Genomic DNA, 15,984 nt, shown 5'->3' on the forward strand with positions numbered 1-15,984 from the left:
GAGTTGGGGGTGGGGGCACGAAGGGAGGCTCAGCCAATCTCAATGTATACATGGTTGTGCTTTGATAATAAAGGTTCATTCAAGATGCCTGGACTTCAATGCCCAGAATTCCCCAGACAGTTGAGCTGGCTGAGGAATTCTGGGAGCCGAAGTCCACACATCTTAACATTGGCTAAAGTTGAGAAACACTGTTCTAACTGGACTTCAGACGCAAGAAGTCTTATGCCTGATGAGCAGAATAGGCTTCTTCCCATCCTCACTATTTCACCCGTGACAAAAGGACGCAGACCTTGCTTTCACTTGGGAGAAAAATTCCTCTGACGGCACGAATGAAGGCCAATCAATATACGTGTCCCGGGATAATGTTGCAGGATCCAATCTGGATCGGCCACCGGGATCAGAGGTTTATTAGTCTTCCGAGCTTTCGGACTTGTGCTGGAGCCCATCCTCAGGGAACTTCTCTTTCACCAGAACGTGTGAACGTGTGACGCGCATTCCGTTAAGAGTCCGAAAGCTCGGAAGACTAAACCTCAGGTCCCAGTGATCGACCCAGATTGGATCCTGCAAAAATTCCTCTGAATTAACTGGGACCTAATGTTGAGGTGACCCATATAGGCTTGCCACCGGAAGCCTCTCTTTGCCTGAAGTGCAGCAAGGCAGCTTCGCCCGTAGCCAAGAAACTAGGCGCACCCCCAGTCTTACGCAGGTTTACAAGGAGCCGCGTGGGGGAAGCGGACCCACGGGGGAGTTATACGTGCGTCGGAATGCCACCTGGATGCCAACACTGCGCAAGCTTTCCAATTCCTGGCCTCCCCCGGCCCCTCCCGCCCTGCAAAGGCCAACAGCCCCGCCCCCAAGAGTCTACGTCACGGCCTCCCCTCCTCCCCGCCCACCCCAGCTAGCCAGCGCAGCACGCTGGCGCTGCAAAGTGGTGGAAGGGTCACACGTGGATACTGGGTGACTTCTTCAGGGGTCGCGCCGCGATGCCGGGCAAAACGGAGATGCCGAGCCGGGACCAGGCTCCGCCGGGCAGATCTGAAGCTATCGTAGTCCAAGGTATCCCGCGGAGAGGGCCACGGAAGGGTCCGCGTTGAGGAGTTGTTGGAGCGTCCCGGGCTGGTGGTTGAGAGTTCGGTTGGACTTCAACTCCCATCGTCCTTTGCCGAGTAGGGAGGACGGGAGTGGAAATTCAGCAGAGCTGCAAAAACCGAGGCGGAGCTGGGTATGTGTAGAGCAAGCGCTAGGCAACCTTGGCTCTTTTATGATTCGTGGACTTCAACTCCCAGAATTCCTGAGCCAGCCTGGCTGGCTCAGGAATTCTGGGAGTTGAAGTCCACGAGTCATAAAAGAGCCAAGGTTGCCTAGCCCTGGTGTGGTGTAAACGCGTCCACTTAGTTTGGTGCGCGTGTCTTGGGGAGCCGTGGGGTCCCTACCTCCAAGGATGCGCAGCGTGCCTCGCCTGCCGCCCTTGGAGCAGCCTCGGCTCGTGTCTGCGAAGGGAGAGACCCAAGTCCCAACATGGGCCATCAAGGTGCCTCGCATAAAGCGTCAAAGTCCTACGATTGTGCACCCTGAAAGCTGCCAACACTCCTTGAAGTCGACTCGGAACTGCCAGTTGCTTTTCCAAGCCAGGCACAGAGAAGCAGCCGAAACTTACAAACTACACCAGCGTGGAAGACCGCGCGCTTGGCAGCGAGGGGAGCAAAGGCGAAGCGACCTCCGGGAGGGGGGGGAGGCTGCTCGCCTCTCGTTCTCAGGTTTTTGCTCAGCAAAACGGTGGCCGTGATCGTCAGCCTCCCGGGTCTCCTCGAAAACTCCTTCCTTCCGTAGAAAACAGAACGGGGACACCACCCCCACCCCCCAATAAATGAACGCCCTCAAAACGGACGTTGGTGGAGTGTGTAAGTTTGGGTTCCTTCTGTCTTGGAAGAGCAACCTTTATATTTTTACGCAAGACACATTGCATAAGCCTTGGGACTTCGGTCTCTCCATTTGCAGACACAAGTTTTTCTGCTCTTTTGCCCATATTCCCTGCCTCACCGTGGTTGTATATTCTAGAGAACAAGGGTGACTTTGAAAGGGATTAGAGTCCAGGGGTCTTCAAACTTGGCCCTTTTGTGACTTGTGGACTTCAACTCCCAGAATTCCTCAGCCAGGCACGCTGGCTGAGGAATCCTGGGAGTTGAAGTCCACAAGTCATAAAAGGGCCAAGTTTAAAGAGCCCTAGATTAGACCTGGCAGGAGGCAAGCTATCTAAGAAGAAGAAAAAATTCTCCTTCCTCTCCGCAAAGAATAGCTTTAGCCGCACTAAGGCCCACTTATTTATTCCTTTACAAACAGCATTTTATTATACTTTATCCATGGACCAGAGCATCAGCACTGTGTATTCCCCAAGATACACAGTGGGGGAAGCATGTGCATTGTTTGCAAGCCATTTGGGGAGGATATCCTGAAAGACAAGTAATGCAGAATTAAAATAAATAGGCACACAGGTAGCGGATTTACAACCATTCATTTAGCAAGCTCTTGAAGTTACAACAACACTGAAAAACGACTTGCAACCATTCCTTGCGCCTACAACCATTGCAGCATCCCTATGGTCACATAATCAGAGTTGCCGTGTCCCAGGGTCATGTATGTTGTGACCTTACCAGCTGGCTTTCAACAAGCAAAGACTATGGGGGAAGTGAATATGCTTAATGACCACATGGTTCACTTAAGACGGGGGTCCTCAAACTTGGCCACTTTAAGACTTGTGGACTTCAACTCCCAGAATTCCCCAGCCAACCATACTGGCTGGGGAATTCTGGGAGTTGAAGTCCACAAGTCTTAAAGTGGCCACGTTTGAGGACCCCTGACTTAAGAACTGCTGTGATTTGTTAACTGTGGGGGAAAAAAATCATAGAATCGGGCACAAGTAATTTAATAGCTGCCTTACTCAGCATTGGAAATCCGTTCCCAATTGTGGTGGTAAGCTGAGTACTAGTGATATCCAAAGATTTGTAAGTCTTGGAATTTATGTTCTTCCGTAAAGGTTGGAGAAGTTACCCCATTTTGGTTAGATCTTCCTTGCTTTCCTATCAGCCAAGCGTATAACAGGACAGGGCTCAACAATACACAACCTCAGTTGTGGGTCCAGACCTCTAATCCTTTTTTTGTTTTGTTTTTTAAGTGGCTCTGAGATCCTCCTCTCTCAACCAACAGGGTTAATTGAATATCACTGCCAAATATGTTCGTAAAACAAAAACTTTGTAAGCGAAGATCTTCATGGATTAAGCACAATGAAGAGAACAGCAAAGATCTAACCCCAAACCGGAGGGAAGAAACAAACATTCCTGAAGTCCTTGTGGACTCATTTTACAAACCTTCCCCCAAAAACATGCTTAATGTTTTAGTGACTGTTAAAAGTTACAATGGCACTGGGAAATGTGTCTTTCAACCAATAACTCACACTGACAACCGACATAGCTTTCCCCATGGTCATGTGATCAAAATTTGATTGCTGGGTATCCAGCATGTATTTATGATGCTGGCAGCCTCCTGTGGTCAGTGGATCACCGTTTTTAACCATCCTAGTTGGCTGGATTCATTTAAAGACTGCATCATTCATTTAATAACTGCCATGATCCAGTTAACGACCATGGGAAAGCAGGTCGTACAATTGGGTGTGACCCTCTTAACCACTGCCTCGCTTCACAACAGGAAATCTGATCTCCATTGTGGTTGCAAGCCGAGGACTACCTGTATAAATATTTTGAAATAAATAAAAATAACATGTCGTTACTTCTGGCGATATACTGGTATGCTTAATACCGGTAGTAGTGAAGATGCTGACTCTGGAGAAAGCTACTCCACCCCTGGACTTTGGAAGCCACATTATTTGCTCCTCTGTTCCCCCTCCCTCGTCCAAAAGATTAGAGACTTGACCTTCAGAGGGTATACCATGCATTTTGCAGCCACTGAATATTGGACAGTGCCGTTCTTACCTCTGCATTCCCTCTGCAGTTGGCAGTCTCTTGCTCAGGAATGAGAGCTGGGTGTACAATATGGTGTGCGCGAATGTCTGTGGTTTGCTGATTTCCCAGCTGTTCTTCCTGACCCCGAGTCATCTCTGTTTACATTCTGAACATGTGCCAAGAGCCAATGCTCTGGAATGATACCCTAGCTGCTCCCCATGTGCTGATTGGGATGGGGCATACGGCACTTTCCATGGCAACGGATACTGTTGCTAGGAGACGGAGGAATAAAAGACTTGGAGGGATGCCTGGAAGCCTTCCTCCCCCTCCTCCTCGTCTTCTGCTGTCTCCCCATTTGGAACAAGATGATTCCTGAAACATGGCAAGCACAGTTATGACCATGAGACAGGAGCACCAGGACATGGAGGAGTTGGGGACAATTAAAGGCTGGGCATTTGTTGGGCCAATTTCTTGGCTATGTGAGAGACCAACTGTTTTATGCTGAATTTATTTGAAGCAATGGTGTGCCCATCAATTGAGGGGAGGCGGTATCTTGATCCTGGCTTTATTCTAAAAGAAGATGCTAGGCAGGGATATGGCCATAATGGGCTCTAAAAATAAGAATCTTGCTGGCTCAGGTCAGAAAAGGGGGAGGACAGTCCCTCCCTAATAGTTCCCACAGTAGGTAGTAGATGCAGATAGTAGAGTGTTTAGTCTGGCAAGATTCTGTCCATAGGTGAGGAACAATAAGGAACTTAGCTTGGAAGAATCACCACAATGTCCTTCTTGGTTTGGAGGCCTGACGGATTTTAAATCAAATAAATTATGAGTTTCCAATCGTATTACTCTTATTATTTCCCTGTTCTTTAACTTAGGTCTTCAACTTAAGTTGAAGGAATACAAGAAACAGTTTTAGGCCATTTGTCTTGGGGTATCCAAAATATAAGGGACGCGGTGGCTCAGTGGGTTAGGACGCTGAGCTTGTCGATCTGAAGGTCGGCAGTTTGGCGGGTCGAATCCCGAGTGTCACGTAGCAGAGTGAGCGCCTGTTACTTGTCCCAGCTTCTGCCAATCTAGGAGTTCGAAAGCACATAAAAATGCAAGTAGAAAAATAGGGACCACTACGGTGGGAAGGTAACAGCGTTCCGTGCGCCTTTGGCGTCTAGTCATGCCGGCCACATGACCACGGAGACGTCCTCGGACAAGCGCTGGCTCTTCGGCTTGGAAACGGAGATGAGTCAGAAACGACTAGCACGCACGTGCGGGGGAACCTTTACCTTTATCCAAATTGTATTTTGACTGGTAGATAATGGCCAGGCAGGAGAGAAGAGAATGTAACCCTGTTTACTCTTTGCTTAAAAAAATAATAAATATTCACTCTGGTTAGTTGTCGCATCTAGAAATAATGATCCCTCTGATTACTCTAATCAATTTTATCTGCCTCTAGTATTTTTTTTAAAAAAATTAAATGCTCTATCAGCAAAACATTGAAAATAAAAAAAAACATTTAAACAAACAGCAAAGCAAAACAGACTGGAGCAAACCTTGGAAGAAACAAATATGGCACAGTTTGGGAGTTGTATAGCTGTTCCTTACCTCTGATAAAATGTTTGTCCTAAGGCAGAGGTGGGGACCAATGGCCCCCTTTATGACTTGTGGACTTCAATTTCCAGAATTCCTGAGCCAGCATGTCCTAAGGCAGGAATCTTCAAACTTGGCCCTTTTATGACTTGTGGACTTCAACTCCCAGAATTCCTCAGCCAGCATCCACAAGTCATAAAAGGGCCAGGTTTGAAGACCCCTGTCCTAAGGTGATCAAGCAAACACTTTTTGTTTCAAAGCAAACAACTAAAGAAGATAGGGTAGTTTTCAGAAAACTCTGAAGCTGTCTCCAAACAGGTTCTTCATTTCCCACAATTTGCTGGCCATGAGGGATGTGGCCAGGAAGGAACTGGTATCCAAAGAGGAAAGTGTTGTTTTGAATTCTCATAATGCACTACTTTTGGGAGAAGAACACTTCCCAGTAGGCGCTAATTCAGTGTTTCTCAAACTTGCTTGTTGAGTCTTTCATGCAAGTCACTGCAGGTAGTCCTTGACTTATGAACATAACGGAGACTCAGATTTCTGTTGCTCGGCAAGTCGATTGTTCAGTGAATTTTGCCCCATTTTATGATCTTTCTCACCGCGGCTGTTAAGTGTATCACTGCCGTTGTTAAGTTAGTAACACGAATGAATCTGGATTCCCCATTGACTTGGCTTGTCAGAAGGTTGCAAAAGGGGATCACATGACCCTGGGACACTGCAACCACCGTAAACATGAGCCAGTTACCAAGAGTCTGAATTTTGATCACGTGACCACAGGGATGCTACAATGGTTGTGGAAAATAGTCATAAATCTTTTTTTTTCCCCAAAGCATTTCTAACTTAGAATGGTCACTAAGTCCAGGACTCCTTGTACTTGTGTGCTGTTGTTTGCTAGGACCTAAAGGTAAAGGTAAAGGTTCCCCTGCACATGTGTGCTAGTCGTTTCCGACTCTAGGGGCCGGTGCTCATCTCCGTTTCAAAGCCGAAGAGCCAGTGCTTGTCCGAGGACATCTCCGTGGTCATGTGGCCGGCATGACTAGACGCCAAAGGCGCACGGAACGCTGTTACCTTCCCACTGTAGTGGTCCCTATTTTTCTACTTGCATTTTTACGTGCTCCTAGGCATTTAATATTCATATGGGAAGGAGAATCCATAGGCAGGCAGTGAAATAGGCAATTTATCAAGTCCTTACAGAGCAGCACCCTTGGTTGATTCTGTTCAGCATGGCGGTCTCCCACCGTAAAAGTGTTTCCAAGTTTATTCATGTTCATTTCTAGCTTGCTTTCTTTCAGTGCAGTTTTGGAAGAAACTTCACAGAGAATTGGTAGTAGTGCAGTTAGCAATTACTGCTGTTGAAATGAATTTCCATTTCAGCTGAGCCAAGAAGTCACAGTAGTTCCTGAGTAATCTGGACTATTAAAGTGAGTTAAAAGTTGGGTCAATAAACCGGACCGTTCCTGGGATCTAATGTCCCGGTTTGAATGCATTGGAATACAAATGTTAATAGAAGATTTCCTAGTCCATATGAAAGAAGGATTCAAAAAAGCTGCAAGTTTGAGCAGAGATTCACTCATATCATTCTAGCGTATGAATGAAGGTCCACTTTTTAACCTTCTAGAGGAGTGGAAATCTCAAAACATATGTTTTATTAGAAGGGATGGTTTTTTTTTCATTTGTACAATGTATATTGGTGAGTGGCAACTATTTGGAATGCATAGTGTGACCGTGTTTTAGTGCAGGAGAGTACAACTTGTTGGCTGCGAGCCAACATTTAAATCTTTTTGTGAAGAGTAGGAAGGCTGCAGTCAACGGGGAAGGGTGGGGTTTGCTGGCATTGGTGAGAATTTTGACATTTGGGGGCTTTAAAACACCCATGTTTATTTCAGGCTTTACATTTTGGATAGTCCTCAGGTAATGACTACGTGTTCCGTGACTGAACTTGCAACAGTTCTGAATAAGTGATACTTAAAACTGGTCCTCAGAATTCCATCCGTTGCGGCACCCCCTGGTCACGTGATCACCATCCAGATCCTCAGTAACTGACCATTGCAGTGTCACATGATCACAATTTGCGACTTTCTCTGCTGGCTTCCAACAAGCCAAGTCCTCACTTAGTGACCCCTGATGATTTGCTTAACAACGGTAACCAAGAACTCAGTTCTCACCTTGAGAAGAAATGGTGGAGAAATAGCATGTAAAGATTTGAAGAGCCAGGTTGTTGTTTTTTTTATCTCTGAGCTATTTGGAGAATTAAGTTTTTCCTGCTCATTTTCTCAGCTAATTTTGAACACGGGTGTTGGTTTAAAAGAAAGAAAGAAAGAAAGAAAATTGGCATCTCTAAAGGTAAATTTGTTCCCTTCTCCCTTCTGCCTCCTTCTCCCTCCTCCCTTTTTTCTCCCTGTCCCATGATGCATTGTACCTCAGCAAGCTGATGCCATATAAAAAAAACAAGGGGTTGTTATGCTGCCCATTCTTTTGATGGCAGAAGGGTGGGAAGAACCTGGCACCATTTGGAGAGGAAAAACTCCAGCCTTCCGACAGTAGCCTCCTGGGCATGTATTGTCTGACCTACTCCATCCCCTTCCTGAAATCCCTGAGTCTCCTGCAGTACAGAGGGCACAAGGCGGGCATCCAAAAAGTCCGGCCGGGTCCTAATCCCGAAGGGAACCAAGAACCGCCAACCCAAGGGGGTAAGCATTTATTTGGGCTCGGCTCTTTCTCCTCTTCTTCCCTCTTCCCTCTTATTCAACCTTATTTTTGTGTGTGTGTGTGGGGGGGGGGGAAATAAAAGTACAGTAGTCGCCATGAACGTTCAGATTGTTCAACATTTTCTCTCTTTTTTGGCTCAGTTTCTGGGTTCTAAACAAGCAGCAACGGAGAGGGCGGGAGAGAGGATCACGGCCATTGGGATGAAGGTTGGCAGGGAAGCCGTGAGACAGAGGGAGAGAGGGAGGGAGAGAATAAAACTGGCACAGGCTGGAGGTTTGCCAAGGCTGCTTGGCAGAGATGCCATAGAAAGCTGGGCGAACACACACATGGTAATGTATATTTCGGAAGAGAAATGCTAAAAAGCAAAGGGGGGTGGGTGGGTTTAGGGGAATAGAACGACTCGCAGATCCTTGATCTGGGCACCTGTTTGTTTTCTTTTAATATGGCAAATTGCTTCATCTTTTCCTTTATTTTATTTTCCCTTCTCCTTTTCTTGCGGTTATTGGATGTTCATTATGTAGCACATGGATACCAAATGCAGAGAGTTGCGTTTAGGGAGCACAGCAGTTCCTATGCTGATTGATTTGAATCTGGGCCAAGGAAATAATGTTGACTGCTATCTTGCCTGGAACGGGGGGTTTTTTTGGGGGGGGGAAGGAGGGTTTGGGTAGCAGGAATTGACTGCCAGCTGCCAAGCTGCCTCGCCACCTTGGCATTGAATTGTCAACCGGATCCAAACGGGCCTCCGGTGGTACCTTTGGACTTCTCTTGGATATTGGTTAGGGATTTCCCAGGTGACTTTTTCACAGGGGACCCCTGCAGCCTCGAAGGCAGGTAGCCCAGAACAGGTAGGAAACCTCAGGGCCAGCTATGGTCCCTTTGTCTGCTTTAGTTTTTAAAAGGATGCCAAACCTGGAAACTTTTGCATCCAAAATCCAAGGATATGTAGGAGAATGGGGCTGGCACGGCATGCAGGGTGGGCGTGGGTGTGTTTTTAAGGGTGAGTGTGTAGATTTTAGTCTCACTTTGGAAAAATAACCCAAGAGCCGATGCCTGCTTTGTTGGGTCTCATTTCTCAAACCACATGGCATGTTGAATGTAGCAGTGGATCTATTCCCTTGAGATGGCTCTTTGGCCAACTGTAGGGCAGCCTCTACCTTTGGTGACTCCCTTTTGGCACCGGGTCTTTGGTCCTGGACACCCAGAGGCTTAAGGAGGTGAGGCAGAGCTGAAACATGGCTGCAGCTTTGCTAGTTCAGGATTGCCAGCCTTCCTAACCACCTTTGGTGGGTGTGGTGCAGAAGACGAGTTACAGGAGCTCCTGGATGAAGGAAGCTTGAACAGGAGGCTATTGGCTCTAACGTGGACCTGAGAACAGAAAGAATTCCTGCTACATCTCTTCTGCCCTGCTCACTTTGAAGCCTGTTCGATAGAGCTGCTGGTGTAGTCGGCTGCCTTTGTGAGACATCCAGGGAGACAAAGAAATTACAGTCTCACCGAACTTAAATAAGGATTTAGACTAGAGAAAATGAGCCAGTGGGACATACCGTTCTTCAGGCTTCAGCCTGAGTTTACCTGGGTTTCTGAAAATTAATTCCTTAGGTAAAGTGAAGGGGGGTTTTTGGTGTTTTTTTTTTTAAAAATCTGAATAGAAATGAGAAGATGTTTCAGGATGCTGGGTGCAACCCTTGATACTGCAGCTGGCAGGCTCGCTTTTGAAGTTGTAGATGTAGACTAAGCGCAAGCAGAGATCTGATCTAATACAGCATAGGTAAAAGAAGAGGAAATATCTTTAAAAAAAGAAAGAAAGCATGTTCTAAGATGGAGACAAAGGCAACAGAAATTATTGCAGGGGTTAAAAGAAAGACCGCATCATTTGGCTGTAGCTTAGAGCAAAGGTAGGCAGGAAGAAACTCAAATAAAGGTATGTACAGGTAGTCCTCACTTAGTGGCCACAGTTGGGACCAGCAACTTTGTCGTTAAGCAAAGCAGTCACTAAATGAAATCACGGCTGGGCTTATGATCTTACTTCAGCTTTACAGACCTGCAAAAATTAATAAATAAAAAGGATTGGTCATAAAATGACTTTTTCAGCACCGTTAAAACTGTGAATGGTTGTTAAATGAGGCAGTTGCTCAATGAAGACCCCCTTTAGTCAATATATGGTGTGGAAAATACAGGTAGAGATATTATGCCCCCATGTTAGAACTCAGAGTCATCTCTAACTGTAAAACCAAAAAAGAGAGAGACTTTTTACAGAAGATGGGCTTAAATTGTAGAAGCTGCTGCCATCCCAGACAGCAATGGTCACCTTAATTTTAAAAGAAGCCTGAACAAATTCTTGAGGTATCAGACAATAGGTGGCTGTTAATCTTGATGGCTGTACACTGCCTCCTGTTTCAAACGCAGATTTCATGTTGTGGTGTTTGATATTGCCTAACCTGAAAGTAATCCGAGCTCTATTTTCCTAGAGTTCTCTTTAGCTAGATTTATTGAGAAGAAAGCTGTGGAGTTAAAATAATTTAATTATTTTCCTTCTAGAGCCAAGCAGGTTAACAGGAAGACTTTATTGATCTTTCTAGCGGTCTTTCTCTTACCCCGGCTTGCAGAGGAATTCTGGGAGTTGAAGTCTACATATCTTAAAATTGGTGAAGGTTGAGAAGCACTGCATTAGGATAATGGGAAGTTTGATTTGGAGTTTCAGTTTCAATAATAAAAGAAAATACAGTAACAACATACATATCTGGTAAATACAGATGTATATCCTTGCACTTTATTTTTTATACAAAATCACTTTACTATTGCAATTAGTAGATCCTCCCAGGCTCTGGTATTGCAGTGTTGTGTGTGTGTGTGTGTGTGTGTGTGTGTGTGTGTGTGTGTGTGTGTGTGAGAGAGAGAGAGAGAGAGAGAGAGAGAGAGAGAGAGAGAGAGAGAGAGATACATGGATAATCTATTGCAGGGGTCTCCAACCTTAGTAACTTTAAGACTTGTGAACTTCAACTCCCAGAATTACCCAGCCAGCCATGGCATGCTGGCTGAGGAATTCTGGGAGTTGAAGTCCATGAAGGGCCGAGTTTGAAGACCCCTGTTGTATGGCGTAATATAAGAAGCTTCCATTTCACCTTAAGAACTAGTTCCTCCTCGACCACAACAATAAACTACAGCCTTTATCTAATCTTTCAAAGGTCTATAATTTAGCCGCTTTTATCAACTAAGGTGGGGAGAGAGAGAGAGAGAAGGGAGCATTCTCAGTATGGCTTGCAACGTGAACATGGGAGAATAGAAAGATTAATATAGAATTCTTAATATAGAATTGTGGGTATAGAAGGAAAACAATCAGATTTAGGGTTTATGTGGCCTTAATCTGGGAGAGGGAGGGATGTTTATTCACCCACATTACCGGATCAGTTTATGAGACAGTGGAGGAACGTCTTAGATGGAGCTAGTATTTCTGGGTTGCTTCTCTCTCTCTCTCTCTCTCTCTCTCCCTCCCTCCCTCCCTCCCTCCCTCCTCTCTCTCTCTCTCTCTCTCTCTCTCTCTCTCTCTCTCTCTCTCTCTCTCTCTCTCTCTCTCTCTCTCTCTCTCTCTCTCTCTCTCCCTCCCTCCATAGGATAAAGTGACAGAGTTTTTTGAGAAGACTAACAAGGGTCTCCCTTTAAGAATCTTTCTGAACAATGGTTCCCTCTCCTCTCTCTACCAACATTATGTCTGGTTTTGATAATATAAATATTGCTCTGTCTCCTTTCCCCATATAGTACATGTGGTCCTCAACTTACAGCCATCCGTTTAGTGGCTTTTTGTAGGTTAAAGCACTGGAAAAAGTGACTTATCACACTTATGATTGTAGCAGCATCTCCATGGTCACATGATCAAAATTCAGACGCTTGGCAACTGGCACGTGTTTATGACGATTGCAGTGTCCTGGGGTCATGGGATCACTTTTTGTGACCTTCTGACAAGCAAAGTCTATGGGGAAGCCAGATTCACTTAACAATACAGTGAAATAATAATAATAATAATAATAATAATAATAATAATAATAATAATAATAATAATAATAATAATAATAATAATAATATGATGATGATGATCATCATCATCATCATCATCTAGTCCATCCCCCTGCTCAACTGGAGTGATTTACTTAACAACTTCCATGGTTAGTAATGGAAATGTTGGGCTTACTTGCAATTGTAAGGACTATCTGTAATGGATATGTGAACCCGGCGAAGGTATACTTTTAACACTTGGAAATCGTATTTTTCAATACAGAGCTCCTATATGGTTAGCAAACTTTGGGAATGCAGGGTGGGGGGAGATTGAGTGGCCAAATGGTACTCTGTATTTGAGAAACTGGTTTTGCAAAACGGGGGCTTCATCTCAGAACGTATCTTGGAAATGATGTGAGATCAGTATTAGTCACAATATTCCTCGTCTTATGTTTGTCTGACTTCTTTTTATCTTGCCTGATGAAGAATGCCTGGATACTGGAATGCTTGCAACCGTTTTATAATATTCTACCGTAGTTGACTGCACAGATGTACTGCTTTGGTGGCCTCTGTGCTTTTTGTAGCAATGCATGATGGTAGTGATATCCCTGCTAAATAAGTTTGCCGTAGTCCTTAAATTCCAAACTCTCCAGGATGTTTGTGTTTCACAGGGATGACTGCTAAGCTTGTAAGCCGCCCTGAGTCTTCGGAGAAGGGCGGGATATAAATGGAATAAAAATAAAAATAAAATAAATAAATATGTCAAGGGCAATTTATGTTTCTCATTTTTTTTATTTGTCAGTTCGTTTTGTTCATTGTTTTACTAGTTTGGATTGCTTATTTATTTACATCCTGCCCTTATTATTTTACAAATAACCCAAGGCAGCAAACATATCCAACATAACTTCCTCCTACTGTTTTGACCACCACAACAATCCTGTGAGGTGGGTCAATCTGAAAGAGAGTAACGGGTCCAAAGTCACCCAGAGGGCGTTCATGGCTAAGGCGAGACTTGAACTCACAGCCTCCCACTTTCTAGCCTAGTACATTTTAACCCACTTCTAACCACTTTCCTTGAAGAAACGCTCACGAAAATCTCTTACCGGTCATCCTTGATTTACAACCTTTTCATTTAGTGACCATTCGGAGTTACAACAACCTTGAAAAAAGGGACATGACCATTTTTCACACTTACGACCTTCGTAGCATCCCTGTGGTCACGTGAGAAAAAATTCAGATGCTTGGCATTTATGGCGGTTGCAGTATCCCACCAGGGTCACGTGATCCCCTTTGGCAACCTTCCGACAAGCAAAGTCAATGGGGGGAAGCCAGATCCACTTAAGAACCGGGTTACTAACTTAACAGCTGCAGCAATTCACTTAACAACTGTGGCGAGAAAGGTCGTAAAATGGGGTAAAACCTTGTAGCTAAGCAACAGGGTTGCAAAGTGCAATGTCACATGACTGCACCACTTAGTGATGGCAGCTTCAGCAGTCCCAGTTGCTATAGTTAAGCGAGGACTTAACATGACCAGTCAAGGTCACAGATCATGTGACTGCGGGATGCTGCCACCGCCATAATATAGAGCCTTGGTGGAGCAGTGGGCTGATGCCTCCTTAAGTAACACCAGCTGCCTGCAATTAGTGCAGGTTCGAGTCCCACCAGGCTCAAGGTTGACTCAGCCTTCCATCCTTCCCAGCTAGGTAAAATGAGGACCCAGATTGTTGGGGGCAATTAAGCTGACTTTGTAATAATGCCGCTTGGGGTGTGTGTGAAAGCCCTAATAAGCAGGCATATACATAGAATGAAGGCTACTGCTAAGCTTGTAAGCCGCCCTGAGTCTTCGGAGAAGGGCGGGATATAAATGGAATTAAAATAAAAAAATAATAATAATTATGAACTGGTTGCTGGGCACTCAAATTGCAGTCACAAGACTGCAGACACACTGTGAAAACTGCAGTTTGGAGGACTGGCATAAGTTTCTTGTTCGGTGCTATTGTAACATTCATCAGTCACCTAATGAAAGGTCGTTAACTGAGAACTATCTTCTTTTTTTTAATAAATGTTTTATTAATTTTCTATTTTCACAAACAAGTGCCCAATAGACAACGTGATGACTGAGTCCATTAGTGATTCCTTGGTACATATAAGCTTCTTCAACCTAAATCCGAGATTACACCCTCCGGTACATCTTCTCTTCTGATAAGAACCATTTTTCCACACTAAGCAAATGCAATTCTTCTTGTTGTTAGTAAATATACAATTGCATATCAACATTTCTTACAATTTTCTAATAATGTCAATAATATCAGTTTAAAATATCTTTTCTAACCAAAGCATATCTTAATTGCACTCGTATTCAATTTCCATTTATTTAGTCCATATCCTATTTTCGCGCTTTTCAATTTTTAATTTCCCATCCATGTTCAAAGTATCCCAATCATTTATAATTTCAAAACAAGTTATATTTGGGTAACCAAAAGCATCCCTTATTCAAAATTCTTAGCATATTCTTATTTCCCTTTTCATACCAAGATATGATATTCTGATTACAAATCCTATGTATCTAGTTATAATAATACTTCTGTTTCTAACCATCTATTCTTAACCATGTTCAAACATCTAATTAGTAATATAGCATCCCCTTTAATGTTTCCTTCAGTCTTACTCTAGCTTTCTTCCTTTGCCAACTAGCTTTCCAAGTCAATGCATTTGGATCATCAAATAATTCTTCCTCTATTTTTGTATATATATTATTTGAAACAAGAGAAACAATTTAGTTAAGGTATTTTTGGAAGAACTAGCCCGTTGGTGTTCATTAAACAACTGAGGACTATCTCTGATGACTTTTCTTCCCCTTTTTTTTTTCAGCTGTCCATGCCGTCAATCAAAACCCAACATATCCTCCATTTCCAGAAGGAATGCAAATGGCAATATTTGGTGAGTGTTGATTTGTCCATGGCCAGATTCAATTACAACCCTGTCCCCACCACTTGGAGGCTACAATCCTGCATTCTAATTTTAAAATTTCTGGCACCAGCAATAGAGAAATAATGTAATTAATGTATTGAAAAGACGCAGGCTTTGCTGTAACCTGCATGCCTGGTTGGCTGGGGAATTCTGGGAGTTGAAGTCCACAAGCCTTAAAGTTGCTGAGGTTAGACACCGCTGACATAGAACGTCTTAATAATTCACTTATTCACTTACAGCTTTTCTTTTTCTTGGCTTCCCTCACAGGTATGGGATGTTTCTGGGGAGCAGAACAGATGTTTTGGAAGCTGTTGGGGGTCTTCTCCACACAGGTGGGATTCTCAGGAGGCTTCACGGCCAATCCTACCTACAAAGAAGTCCTCAGCGGTAAGTCTTCTGGGGAAGAATTCTGGGTGGAATCTCTTTCTCTGTGAAGTTATGTCTGATCCAAGGGCTTATACATATGAGAGTCACAGTGTTAGGCAAAGCTATCTTTATATCCTGAAACAAAGGCAATAAGCTCACTTGCCCTGATTTTCTGATTTTCAACTTTATATTGGTGTGGTTGTGTGTCACTGCACACTTAACCAAGTCAGTTTCAAACTAGGATTGCGCAGAGCTTCAGATTCAATTCCAGAAAATATGCTGCTGAGCTTGTAGAAGGGGCATCACCTGTTCTTAAAGCAGCTACATCTTTTAGATAGATAGATAGATAGATAGATGATAGATAGATAGATAGATAGATAGATAGATAGATAGATAGATAGATAGA

The 15,984-nt window shown here is 44.2% G+C and overlaps 1 protein-coding gene across 1 annotated transcript in view; it reads left to right on the top strand.

The window, feature by feature from the left end:
* Positions 1 to 983: 983 nt before the first annotated feature.
* Positions 984 to 15,984, top strand: part of LOC308672225 (mitochondrial peptide methionine sulfoxide reductase-like) — a gene marked incomplete at both ends in the record, with an annotated part of 42,560 nt that continues 27,559 nt past the window's right edge. Inside the window, 3 exons of the mRNA XM_081334947.1 lie at positions 984 to 1,056; positions 15,114 to 15,182; positions 15,480 to 15,599. Of these exons, the coding sequence (XP_081191073.1) occupies positions 984 to 1,056; positions 15,114 to 15,182; positions 15,480 to 15,599 (262 nt within the window). The remainder of the gene's footprint in view (positions 1,057 to 15,113; positions 15,183 to 15,479; positions 15,600 to 15,984) is intronic.

Source organism: Vipera berus (genome assembly GCF_964194415.1).
Source record: "Vipera berus genome assembly, chromosome: 9".
NCBI lineage: Eukaryota > Metazoa > Chordata > Lepidosauria > Squamata > Viperidae > Vipera > Vipera berus.